At 32.8% G+C, this 13,665-nt stretch overlaps 2 protein-coding genes across 3 annotated transcripts; one reads left to right on the top strand and one right to left on the bottom strand.

The window, feature by feature from the left end:
• Nucleotides 1-1,732: 1,732 nt before the first annotated feature.
• Nucleotides 1,733-8,388, top strand: LOC112744638 (AUGMIN subunit 5). Of its 2 annotated transcripts, none has more exons than XM_025794315.3 (10): nt 1,733-2,563; nt 3,121-3,663; nt 3,993-4,134; nt 4,214-4,387; nt 4,895-5,104; nt 5,422-5,607; nt 6,319-6,478; nt 6,881-7,076; nt 7,249-7,381; nt 7,635-8,388. In XM_025794315.3, exons 1-10 carry the CDS (start codon nt 2,040-2,042, stop codon nt 7,761-7,763), a joined length of 2,397 nt encoding a protein of 798 aa, XP_025650100.1. In that variant the 5' UTR covers nt 1,733-2,039; the 3' UTR covers nt 7,764-8,388. The 2 variants fall into 2 exon arrangements, with proteins under 2 accessions (XP_025650100.1, XP_072071320.1); XM_072215219.1 differs by lacking the exon at nt 1,733-2,563 and adding an exon at nt 2,625-2,755.
• A 268-nt stretch (nt 8,389-8,656) lies between these two features.
• LOC112744639 (large ribosomal subunit protein eL30) lies at nt 8,657-10,363 on the bottom strand. The gene is made up of 5 exons (XM_025794316.3): nt 10,182-10,363; nt 9,936-10,041; nt 9,362-9,463; nt 8,987-9,055; nt 8,657-8,874 (listed from the first exon to the last, which is right to left on the bottom strand). The coding sequence occupies exons 1-5, from the start codon at nt 10,200-10,202 to the stop codon at nt 8,834-8,836; spliced, it is 339 nt and encodes a 112-aa protein (XP_025650101.1). The 5' UTR covers nt 10,203-10,363; the 3' UTR covers nt 8,657-8,833.
• Nucleotides 10,364-13,665: the final 3,302 nt, after the last annotated feature.

Raw genomic sequence — 13,665 nt, forward strand, 5'->3', positions numbered from 1 at the left:
AATAAGGGTATTGTAGTTATTTTTTTATAAAAAATAATATTAATTTAGATCAATTCAAAATTTAATTCACCATTTTTCGGTTAAATTAATTTGTTTGGTATAATTTTGATAAAAATAACATGATTTAATCGATTATATGTGTTAAAATTTAATTATTAAAAAACATCTTTAAAAAAAGACGTTTTAGACATCTTTATCGCAGTGACTTCTTTATCTCAATAATTACTTCTACTTCAGTTTGAATTGGATATATACTATTAAAGTGATTTGTTTATCTAATTTATTAAAAATAGTTAAAATTAATATTTAATTTAAAAAATATAAAAATAAATAATTATTAAATATTTAAAATTTACCATAAAAAATATGTTAGACAAAAATCGATCCTTAACTTGCAATTACCATGTCTTGAAAAAATTAAAAAAGAAATGATTGTGCCAAACTGCCAATGAATTGGCTAAATTGGGACACAGTTATCCTAATTTTTTTAAATGTTATTTGTACACTAAAATTAGTTATTAAAATCAATTATTAATATATTTGTGTATAAATATATGTATGATTTAATTTATTTTTAACGTGTATTTATATTCCGACATTTATTTTACATTAATAACTAACTTTAGTAGCTGATTTTGATATACATGTAGCATAGTCTTTTGTTTTAATGTTACTTAATATAATTTAGTTGCAATTTGCAGCCGATTTTAGAGGGATTTAAAATAATTGTATAATTTTTTTTTATTCTTGCTACGTTAAAATTTAATTGATAAATCTTTATGAATATAACTAGGGGTGGCAAATAGTGAAGTCCGCTCCGTTAGAAGTCCGTTTCGCCCCGCTTAGTGAGACGGTTATAGAATCCCACCCCGTCCCGCCTAATTGCGGGTTGGCGGGTTAAATCCGTCAAAAAAATTTTTTTTTTACTATTAATTACTAAATATAATATATATAATTTCACAACCATATTAATAAATTTATAATTTCTAAAGGCATAAAAATTACATTTTTTATATTCACAAATATTAAAGTCTTTGTAATTATAAAATATCTAATAAACATAGTTATAAACCAAGTTTTCATCCAAAACATAAGTATAAATATTCTCTCCAAAGCAAAATAAATATAATCCAAAACATAATTATAAATATTGTCTTCAAAATAACATAAATATAATCCAAAACACTCAATTTTTATCTTCATACTCTTGTAAGTTAGGTTGGGACAAGTTAAATTTTGGCAAAAAAATTGCAAAAATACTCCCTCACTAAAAAAAATTAAGCCCGGCGGGGAAACCCGCCCCACCCCGCCAAAGCTCACCAAAGTCCGCGGTTTAAGCGGTGCGGATTAGGCGGGCTTTTACTATTTGGCGGTCCCAATTTTCAAGTCCGACCCGCCTTTTTGGCGAATTACGCGGGTCGTCCCGACGAATTTAGACTCATTTGCCACCTATAAATATAACCAAATTAAAATTTTTGTTTTAATTTTATCCAAAATTCAAGACACTAATGGGATAAAACAAATAATCCTATTATATATACATAAAAATTATCCACAAAATCAACTATTTATATAAAATAGATATCTAAATACAAAAATAAATTAAACAATATATTTATTTATATATAAATACACAATAATTAACTTTTACTATTTGCATAATATTTTTTTTTAATTCATTTATAATAAGAAGCATTTCAAATTTCCCAAATCAATTTCCATTCCCCCTCCATTTTGCAAGAGGTGGACACCACCACCATCAAAAACCAAAACCATTTCCAATTTTTTCTTTTCAAATTTCTCGCACCCTGGAAACAAAAAAGAAAAAGGCTTTGCTTCATTTCTTCATTTTCAATTATCAATTACACTGCAAAAAAGTGCAAAAATTCAAAAACAATCAACATCACAGTGACTCGCTCTTTTGCTTCATTAGCTTCCAAAGTTCTCAGATCCACTCTGTAACTACCCTTAACTCGATCGAGTTACCGAGTCACGACTCAGCCAGATGCAACCAACACTATCATAGAATCTTCCTCACAATGCAGGCCACATCGCCGTCGTCGTCGTCGAGCGCCGCTGCTACTGCCGCCACGCCGGAGGCCATACTCGAATGGCTGCACAAGGAGATGGGATACCGCCCTCTCGCCGGCGTAACCGCCGGCAAGTCGCACCTTCCGTCGGTGGAATCGCTTCGACGGATTTGCCGCGGTAACATGATCCCGGTCTGGAACTTCCTGATTACGCGTGCGAAGTCGGAGAAGACTGTGCAGAATATCCGCCGGAACATCACCGTGCACGGCGGTGACGGCCGCGGAGGAGGTGGGAGGGAGGAGTGGAAGGGGAGAGCTGGGGGAGGCGGAGGGAGGAGGAAGGAGAGGATCTCCGGAGGAGAGGCGGAGACGAGGGAGGCGGCGTTACAGGAGCGGGAGGCCGCGGAGAAGGAGGTTGAGAGGCTGAGGAACGCTGTGAGGAGGCAGAGGAAAGATTTGAGGGCGAGGATGCTTGAGGTTTCGAGAGAAGAGACCGAGAGGAAGAGGATGCTTGATGAACGCTCCAATTATAGGTCCACTTCTGTTTGTTTTTGATCTTTACATTTGTATATTTTGTCCTAATTTCTGTGTATTGTGCTTGATGATTGTTAGAAAGGAGAGAGGACATATTGGATAGCAGAAAAATTGGTAGAATTTGCCTTACCCTGATTTGTGTGTGTATATGGAAAGGTCAGGGAAGCCTTGTTAAGGACAGTATCTGAGATGTAAGTAAGGTAGTATAATAGCTAGTGATAGAGATGTGATTTTATGATTAGAAATATGCGTTTAATGATAAGAAATTAGAATGTAATATGATTTATGATTTCTGTTTAAAAAGAAGGTTTATGTACTTTTGTCTATGCTGGTGATATGTTTGAAGCAACAAAACAGCTGCAACAACAAGCCTTTTCCCCATTGGTGTGATCAGCTACATAGATAAAAAAAAGATGCCATTATGCCCTCTCATATACTGTGTCTATAGAATATAATATAGATGATATGTGGGAAAAATAAGAATGAGATTGTGGTGATTTATGCCATTGACTAATTGAAACAATGGAAGTGTCTGAGTTCCTTGCTGATTTTGCAGGCACAAGCAAGTGATGTTGGAGGCTTATGATAGACAGTGTGAAGAAGCTGCAAAAATATTTGCCGAATATCATAAACGTCTCTGTCACTATGTAAATCAAGCATTGGATGCTCAACGATCAGGTCTTGATTCTTCTGTTGAGGCAACCAACAGTTTTAGTGCTAAAAATGAGAAGGAAGCCGTTTATTCTACTGTTAAGAGCGGTAAATCTGCAGACGATGTCATTCTCATTGAAACCACTAGGGAAAAGAATATTAGAAAGGCTTGTGAATGTCTTGTAGCTTACATGGTTGATAAAATACGGAATTCTTTTCCTGCTTATGAAGGAAGTGGCATTCATTCAAATCCTCAGGCAGAAACAGTAAAGTTGGGGTTTGATTTTGATGGACAAATTCCAGAAGAGGTTAGAACTATAATTTTAAATTGCCTTAAGAGTCCACCTCAGCTGCTTCAGGCAATTACTGCTTACACTTATCGGCTGAAAAGTCTAATCTCCAGAGAAATAGAGAAAATTGATGTTAAAGCTGATGCAGAGACCTTGAGGTATGGGAATATATGTATTCCTATTCATCACATTCTCTCGGTTCTTTTGTTAATATACTATTTGAATTTTGACCTTTAGTTGAAACCTTAAATCATTGTTACTATATTTTTGTTAAAAACTTTTCTTCAGTCTGAAATACAAAATTGGCAATGCATAATGAAGATCCATAGGTGATTTAGTACCCATTCTGACCATGACCAGAAAAATATCAATAGTGTTCACGTAGTGATTGGAAGCACTTTATGAATGTTCCGCTAGTTTTATATTAGCAGTAAGGAAATACTTTTTGTATAGCTGTTATAAATTCAAACTTGAATCCTTCAATCAGGTACAAATATGAAAATAACATAGTGATGGATGTTTCCACTTCTGATGGGAGCTCTCCTCTACAGTATCAACTTTATGGCAATGGAAAGATTGGAGTTGATGTGCCTCCAGGAGGAAGTCAAAATCAGCTTCTTGAGAGACAGGTCTATATTCTGCCTTGAACTGCACAACTTTATCTTCATAAGGGAAATTACTTAGCTAGTGTTCTATCTCTGTTTACAGAAAGCTCATGTTCAGCAATTTTTGGCTACCGAAGATGCATTAAACAAGGCTGCTGAGGCAAAGGACTTGTCCGAGAAACTTATGAAACGTCTGTATGGTGGCACTGATGTTCCATCACGCTCAATTGGTATTGGAAGCACGTCTCAGAATGTTGGAAGTCTTAGGCAACTTGAGGTCTTCTCTTCAAAACATAAAGTCCATTAGTTACATTTTTACCTTGATAGAAAGTGTTACAAAGTATCATGTGCGCGCACACGCAAGCGCCCCCACATCCCCTCCTAAATATCTTTCTAATTAGGGAAGAATTGATTGCTTTTTAAGTTTTCAAGACATTTAACAAATGTATTTTTACTTTATTTATTATTTTGGAGAATGTTTAGGAATATTTTTTAGATACTACATCACTCATCTAGTATTTATTGTTGTGGTTATTATGACTTAAATTGGGTTTAGCAAAAATGTTCAATTCTAGATACAATCAAATTCTATATTCTCCATTTAAGGCAGGAGAAATAAGAATTTACCACCTTCTATGTTTCAGGGTTGATTGAATCCTTGGTTATTGCATTTTCATTTAAATTATTTAGGATCCCATTTTCATTAACTGATTAGATTTTCCTATTTAATTTAGGAATTTAAGCATTTAAATATTCCATTTCTTTATATGGTTCCTGTTTTCAGCTTGATGTTTGGGCCAAGGAAAGAGAAGTTGCTGGTTTAAAGGCAAGCCTAAATACCCTGATGTCTGAAATACAACGCCTGAATAAGTTGTGCGCTGAGAGGAAGGAAGCTGAAGATTCTCTGAAAAAAAAGTGGAAAAAGATTGAAGAGTTCGATGCTCGAAGATCAGAACTTGAGACCATATATACAGCATTACTTAACGCAAATAAGGTAAGATTCCACTATTTCCATATTTCCTGTATAAGTGAAACTCTGGTATCTTTATTGTTCATCCTTGGGTGGTGCTGTTACCTTGTTAGAATCCTAAGATTATCACTTTTTCCAACTTAATTGGCCAATATTTGCATTGACTATTGAGATGATGGATATTAGCGAAGTTTATGTACAGTGTTGGTACTTGGCATGGAATTCATATCCCTTGCTTCTGACACATTGTCTTTTTGCAGTGTATATTTTTTTCCTGTTTCTATTTTTTAGGGAAAAATAGTGAATTTTTATTTTACCCCCTTGTTAATCACATATTGCAGGATGCTGCGTTGTTTTGGGGTCAGCAACCATTAACTGCTAGGGAGTATGCTGCAAGCACTATAATTCCAGCATGTGCTGCTGTTGTTGAGACTTCAAATAGTGCAAAAGATCTTATTGAGAAGGAAGTGTCTACCTTTTGTCGGTGTCCTGATAATAGCCTCTACATGCTTCCTTCTTCCCCACAGGTTTATAATGTTTCAACAGAAATTTTTTCCCCCACTTGTTTGTTGATGCATGGTATTTGATAGATGGAGTTTCTTTTTGATGTCCCATCTTGACATTTTGGTATTCAAAGTTCTGAGTTCATTGAAGTTTAAAACAAGGAACATGAATAAATAAAATCAAGAAAGCAACAAGAGTGATCAGATACACCTAACTTTTCTTAACACCTTTAGGAACATGACTCACTTAAAGATATGTTCATTATTCAGATAGGCTAAACTAGTTGAGGGGTAATTTTTAGGGTGGCCATACTAGAAGAGATAGAATTAGGTATGAGTGCACCTGAAAACACTTGCGGTTGCCCCTATTGTTGAGTAGATAGTGGAATCTCGGCTTGTAGATTCCTCTGTTGAACAAAGGAAACCTATAGAGGCCCTGGTAAGGAGAGTGAACCAGATAGATGAGAATAAAAACTTAGATGTAAAGGAAGACCTAGAAAAACTGTAACTTGAATTATTAAAAAAAGACTTTTGATATAAATTGTTTATACAGATATAGTTCATGACAGAAGATTATGACTTGGCTTGACCCATATAGAGCCAACGCCACCACCTAGTGAGTGGGAAAAGGCTAAGTTTGTTGTTTTCTTGTGGAAAGAGTTGCATTAGGTATTTAATCGTCTCATATTGTGTCGTGCTTCAACATAACTTTATCTTCAATACTGGTTCACTTAGGCACTGCTAGAAGCCATGGGGGCCAGTGGATCATCAGGACAGGAAGCAGTTGCCAATGCAGAAATGAATGCAGCGATTTTAACAGCAAGAGCAGGTGCTCGGGATCCATCAGCGATTCCATCAATATGCCGTGTTTCAGCCGCCCTTCAGTATCCAGCTGGTATGTGTATTACTGTTTTGCATTCCCAATTGACTATGTGAGATGTCTCTGATTATTAAGTGTTTTGGAGACTTGGAGTTAGGATCTCATGCATTATCAATTATGTAAATTGTTTTGGGTGAAATAAAATTGTCACTTGAATTTGAGGTTGGTATGATGTGATCAACATAGTCTATTTTATTGACTTTCTATCAGGTAATTCCTATAGCATGAGTAAATAGGGTATTAACTTTGTATAACAATATATATCTTATTTTTATTGTTTCAAGTCTATGTATTACTGTTTCATGTAATTTGAAGAGAAATTGTAAGGACTTATCATGTGCTTTGCATAAAAGCTATATATATATATATATATTATAGTGTGGTAAATTAATCTCTTGTTAAATGTGGGGTGGACAGGCCTGGAGGGTTCAGATGCTGGTCTAGCATCTGTGTTGGAGTCCCTGGAGTTCTGTCTGAAACTTCGTGGCTCTGAAGCTTGTGTGTTGGAAGATTTATTAAAGGCTATTAATCTTGTTCACATTAGAAGGGATCTTGTTCAAAGTGGTCATGCTTTGTTAAACCATGCTTATTGTGTTCAACAGGAATATGAAAGGTAAATATTGTATCTAACCCCAGAATTTGACATGTAAATTTGATTTTTCTTTTTTTTTATCAGTTAATTGGAAGGTCAGGATAACTTACCTTTTCCATCCTTTTCAGATTCATACCTTCAGAATTTGAATTCTCTTTTTCCTTCTTTATTGACATTTGATGTATTGATGCAGGACAACAAATTATTCTCTGAGTTTGGCTGCAGAGCAAGACAAGACTGTTATGGAGAAATGGTTGCCTGAACTTAAGGCTGGTGTTTTGAATGCTCAGCAGAGCTTGGAAGCTTGTAAATATGTCAGGGGTTTGGTGAGTTACCACTGTTATTATTACTGATCAAGTTAATATAATAATTGAAGTTGAGGTGAAAAATTATAGAATGGGTTCATGCAGTTTCCAAATTTCTCTCTGGAAAACTTTCGCCACAATTTCCTGTTGCATATTTGTTTAGCAAAGTGTCATACACATGGATGAATAAAGAAAATTCATCAGAATTGCTGGTTTTTTTCATATCCCTTTTGCAATTTCCATTTAAATCTCTGATTTTTAACTTTTTATGCAGCTTGATGAATGGTGGGAGCAACCGGCATCGACGGTTGTTGACTGGGTGACAGTGGATGGGCAAAATGTTGCTGCATGGCATAATCACGTCAAGCAGCTTCTTGCATTTTATGATAGAGGAGCATCATGAGTAACATGAATGAGCACCCTTAAGGCATGAACTTTCTGAGGATTCCCATTTGTCTAAACACTTCCCACTTTGTTGTCGCCATTGAAGACTTCATATCCTCCAGCCTCTGCTTCGCATGCCGTGACTGGGAATACCTTTTCTGGTAAACTTACCTTGAGATGGAAATGGGACTGCTCTATGTTTCTTGATTGACAAGAGACCACAGGCACAAGAACCTCATCCCTACTTCCCTTGCCCATTTTATATCCAGAAGTGTGATTTTGGTTGGTTTTGGAGTTTAGGTGGTGGTTTTGATTGTTCCTTTCACTGAATGTGATTAACAGCTAGTGGCAAATGGCAATGCAATGTTTTATTTTTGAAGTTGTAATTTAATTTTTTTGTTTAGCCAATTGAGGTTGAAGGCATTTTCAGCTCCATTTACTCTATATATATTGTTTAAGTGGTGTGTACAATTTGGTAATTTTAGACTATATTTTAATTTTGCTAAGATGATGTAATAGGCTGAACTTTCAAACTTAATCAAAGTTCTACAAACTCAGGTTATAGATAAGCTCGTCATGTACCTGGGACTAAACTTGATGCTTAAATTCATTCCAAAATAAAGTTTATTGCGCTTTATTGCTAAGTAATGTGCATTTTGGTATTCGGAAGTGTTCATAATCATGTTCAAAAATATATAATTCCAAACGACGCAAGGTACTATACGATTAAACCATTGATTATGAACACTAGAACTAAACATATTCATAATCTTGTTCTGGCATGTGATCAGCCTTCGGTCTAACTTTATTATGTAACAATGTAACATACTTGAGTTTTCATCAACTAAACAATTTCCGGACTTGAAAATTTACTATCGCCATGTTGCACGTTATGTATGTTACTCAGAAATATATATCGAAAAAATTTGATGGTAAAATTACTCAATGCGTATCTGCTAGAATGTAGAATCCCAAAAGCAATGCAACTCATACAGAATAGCTTAAAACTAAATAAAACTTTTCATATAACATTGTCTGAACCAACTGAAAACAGAACATCGCGAGCAAAAAAAGACTTCGACTCTACTTTTACTGTTCGCCAGGCAGTGTCTTAATGATATCAGAATCACCTGAAAATAAGATAACAATTAACAATCGAGTCATTAAAAACCTAAATAAGCATCGCTGGTTTGTTATCATATATTGTGTGGAATTTTATGTGGTCATGGAAAGAAATTATACCAGGATCAATAATGCTGAGGCAGCACACTCTGTAATATTTTCCACATGCAGTTCCCAAGTCGACATTGTCTGAAATCAACAAGAAATAATTTGTTTAATAAAAACAGAAAGAAACAGGAACCTAAATAATGTGAGTCAATCAACAAATTCCGGTAGACATCAACCTAAAAAATTGAGAAAAAGGGAAACAACAAGCTCGCATCATGTTCCTCGGAAAATACCATGTGCTAACAATCAAAATACCAAATGCTCACAGTAATAAAAATATCCATCAGCTACTCGTTATAATTTTACATCAACTGACGTGACTCTAGAGGCTCGAATTCTAGCTAACCTTAATAACACAATAACATTAGAGAGAGATTTATAACTTACTCCCATTGTAATGATGGACTCCAACCTTTGCCAACATGGCATAGTACTCTATTTCTGACTTCCTCAATGGTGGGCAGTTGTTAGCGATGATAATCAATTTCCCTAAAACCAAACCAAGAACAATAACATTTAACCAAATCATTTCAATTAATATATAAAATTAGCAAAGGAAACAAAACACACACATACACACACACAAAAACAGATCTTCCCCAATAACTATAAACAAGCTATAGTTTTCATACATCAAAATAACCACAGCATACATCTAAGCGTTTAGCTAAGGGCACATGTTAGAGTTATAAATTGAGAAAACTTTTATTGAAAATACAAAATATTAAAGTTTTCAATGTTAAAATAAAAAATTTAAAAACTTCTAATAGTATTCATCATTTCTACACTCACAGAACCAAATCAACTTAAATTTTGACCATTAAAAGAACCCTTAGCTCATAACATACTAAAGCAATCCAGATTCTCAAATCCCACAAATCAAAGCTCCATTTTTAAAAGGAGAAAAAAAAACCCTAGCTTCTCAGCAGAGAAATAGCGTTAAAATAAATAAAGGGAATACCTTTGGAGCTTCTGAGAGATTTGAGAACGGTCTTGTAACCGAGAGTGTACTTGCCACTCTTCATGACAAGTGCGAGTCTGTTGTTGATGCTCTCATGAGTCTTCTTCTGCATAATATCAAATTCAAACCACACAAACAATGTCATTTTAGAATCTCAAAACGCCAAATCAGAAACCTTTAAGCAAAGTAGCAGATCAACAATTTCCAGTATGCACAGAGAGAGAAAGAGAGGCAGAGAGAGATTACGGTCTTCTTGGCGGCCACCATTGTTGCTGGACTCTGGAAGAGACAGGCAAGAGAGCAAACTGTGTGTAGATGGTGATGCAGAGAGGAAGAAACCCTAGCTGGTTGAGGCGACAATTGATATTTATAGTTTGGTTAGGGTTTTCGTTTTGGGCCCAAGGTTTGCTAACCTAGGGTTTTGAATTGGGAATTTTGGATGCCCAAGAGCTTTTAGTAAATTGGGCTATACGTTGTCTTTTGGTCCCATTCCCAAAGTACTTTTCTCTAAACCATACCCAATAAGTTTTATTTGAATTTAACATGTAGTTTCATGACCCTGACCAAAAAATAAAAACATGTAGTTTTATGACAAAAATTCTAAAGTTCCATTCCAGAAAAAAAGTAAAAACACTTTTTGTTACTGAATTACATCGCTCTTAATAGCATCTATCTATTCTTAATATATAAAAGTAAATATATAAATTTACCCACATTATTTTTAAGATATATTTCTCCTTTTATTAATATCATGTCAGCAGCATCACTTACTTAACAATATTTTAGAATCAACCACTCAATTTTTGCCAAATCAACCATTATTTTCAAATTAACAAAAAAATAAAATATACAAAATTATATATACAAGTAAAAAAATATATATACAAATTAGGATACAAATTTACCAATAACAATAATTAGAAATTAATAGTGTCTAACCAAATTTGTAGCTTACAAAGACATTAAATTCATATCCCTATATTTATTATATCTTACCGTTATAAACAATACAATAAATTTATAACCCTAATAATTAATTTATTAATTTTTATAAATAACTCATTAAATGTAATAAGTATCCATATTACAAATATCATAATAATATTATTAATTATAATAAATTTTACGTTACAAATATTCAAATTCCATACTATTTGAACTACTTATATAAGTATCTTATCATTATTCTTTCAAATAACATCAAATTTAGCACAAAAAATTTATTTTCGAACTACACAACATCTCAAATTTACTCAATAGAACATCATTCTTTGGACAATATCACTAAACAAACAGACAATTAGTTTATCAAAGTTCGGGTGGTTCATCTATAGAAAACATTAACACCCACAAATAAAAATAAGTCTCTTTGCTTAGAAATGATTATATTAGATGAAAAGGTACAAAACAAACATATTTATTGTATTTTTAAATTGAATTTAAAAAATATATCTTAATTATTTTTACTTTTTATACTTTTTATATTACTAAAATATTAATAATTTTAGGAACATCGTGTTGAAAATCATGTTGTGAAGAAATTTCTCAAACCAGATAAACAAAGAAATTACAGCACAAATAAAAGGCAAAAAAATTGTTGCATTCACATCATTGGTTAGTGAATACAAATGTACGATCTTTTTCAAAAAAAATATATATCTATTGTTTTCCTTAGTTCAAATAATTATATTTTATATAATACATTAAATGAGACAAATATAACACAATCTTATTTTATATAACCTATTATATTATAATATTTTAGGTGATTATTTGATTAGCACAATTTCGAGTACAAAAATCTACATCAATCCACAAATTGAAGAATTTGCACAGCTGATTTATGGGTATTTCATAACTAATAACTCTCTCAAAAATTAATTTATTTATTAATTATTCAATTTAACAAATATAAAAAAAAATTTAAGTAGGATTGATCAACATGAAAAAGTAATGAAGATACCAAGCCACGACAATACCAACACAAATCTTTAGAGCAGAATAATTAGAAATTGAATAACTATCAAAGACCTAATGGCCATGCAATGAAAATCTAATGATCAGGTATGACAAAAAAAAAAATTCACAACATGCATCATACATTCATACTTACTCAAATATAATATTGGAATAAGAAAAGATCTTCAAAATTGATGACAAATTTGGATGAAAGTATATTAAATGTGAAAATGTCGGAAGAAAGCATATAAAAAAGGTGACAACTACATTTGTAGCACATGTAATCAAATATCACAGTATCCAACAATAAGGTAACTTTATATACTTTTTATAATCCCATCTATCAAATTATTAGTTACTAACTCAATACTTATTTTAGGTTCAGAATTCAATTAAAGGTTTCAGATCAAAGTGCTACAACAACTTTTGTACTATTTGATGGCGAAGCAAAAAAATTGTTGGACACAACTGTTTCAAATCTAATAACACTCCAGAAAAGTAATGGCATTGAATCACCACCCCAATTGAAAAATTTGTGCAACCTCACACTTATATTTGGAGTCAAAGTAAATGATTTTAATCTCAAAAAAAGTTGTCAACAATACACTGTTACCAAGACATTTGTTCCGACAAAAAACAGTGAACCTCAACACCCATTACAACAAATTAAACAGGTAATACTAAAAAAAAATCATTTATTCAAGACATCATTTTTATTTCTAATTTAAATTATTCATTGATTATAGAAACCAACTTCGCCAACACTAATATCATCAGACGAAGATTACATACCCATAAAGAGATTAGGGAGAAAGAAAATCATACAAATTCAAGACACATATTCGGAAGAAGAACATACATGCAAAGATGGAACAAATAACACAATAGAAAGTATATACAACTCAACAATTCATAAAGAACATACATTCACAAGAACCTACGACAGAAAAAAAGAAAGCAACAACTCTAACAACAACCAATAAAGAACAAGGAGGACAAGCGCCGCATAAGAAGATTAAGTCCATCAACTAAAACAAATGCAAAAATCAAACCACCAAATAAAAATATCACTTTGTATAATTCTAACATTTAAATATTTTGTACTACAAATTATTTTAAATAAAATATTTTTTAAATTTAACTTTAGTTTACACATATTTAATTTAATTCTACAAAATATAACAATTTTTAATATTTATTATATACTATTATTAATTTACCGTCTTGCGCATCGCGCGAAACAGATCTCATTTCAAATGACATAAATTTTTCCTTTCTATCTAGAAGTCTCAAATTCGAGTCTCACCTGTTATGATAAACAAAAGATAGCACTTTGTTTTCAAAACACAAAAACAAGGACAAACATAAGAATAAGGAAATGGAATTTGTGGTGCAATATGTATTTTGGAGAAACTAAAATAAAAATATCAATTTGATTTTATGTATATAATTTATTGCAATTTAAGCTGGATCAATTTTATTTATTTTTCATTCTAATTCGCTTTAATCTTTTTTGGTTTGAATTGAATCGATTTAAACCCTTTTTCTGTGAACATGCTGCCCATAGTTTTTTTTTGTATATTGTAAACTATCAATCTTAAAGGAAATTATTAAGTGTGCATTTTAATATGATTATGAAAATAATGCTACACCAGAAAATGCTGCTGCAAGTGACCTCTTTAATTAAAACACACAAAAGGAAAATGAAGGAATTACTGGTGTCTCTGAACATTAATTGAAAAAGAAAAAAGCCCGTGAGGATAACGAATTC

Source organism: Arachis hypogaea, chromosome 14 (assembly GCF_003086295.3).
Source record: "Arachis hypogaea cultivar Tifrunner chromosome 14, arahy.Tifrunner.gnm2.J5K5, whole genome shotgun sequence".
NCBI classification, from domain to species: Eukaryota; Viridiplantae; Streptophyta; class Magnoliopsida; order Fabales; family Fabaceae; genus Arachis; species Arachis hypogaea.

Coding starts and splice junctions, on each gene's coding strand:
- LOC112744639 (XM_025794316.3), bottom strand. CDS start 10,202: ATGGTGGCCGCCAAGAAGACC. Junction 10,042..10,181: donor TGGTGGCCGCCAAGAAGACC/GTAATCTCTCTC, acceptor GATATTATGCAG/AAGAAGACTCATGAGAGCAT. Junction 9,464..9,935: donor ATCTCTCAGAAGCTCCAAAG/GTATTCCCTTTA, acceptor GTTTGGTTTTAG/GGAAATTGATTATCATCGCT.
- LOC112744638 (XM_025794315.3), top strand. CDS start 2,040: ATGCAGGCCACATCGCCGTCGTCGTCGTCGAGCGCCGCTGCTACTGCC. Junction 4,135..4,213: donor ATCAGCTTCTTGAGAGACAG/GTCTATATTCTG, acceptor CTCTGTTTACAG/AAAGCTCATGTTCAGCAATT. Junction 4,388..4,894: donor GAAGTCTTAGGCAACTTGAG/GTCTTCTCTTCA, acceptor TCCTGTTTTCAG/CTTGATGTTTGGGCCAAGGA.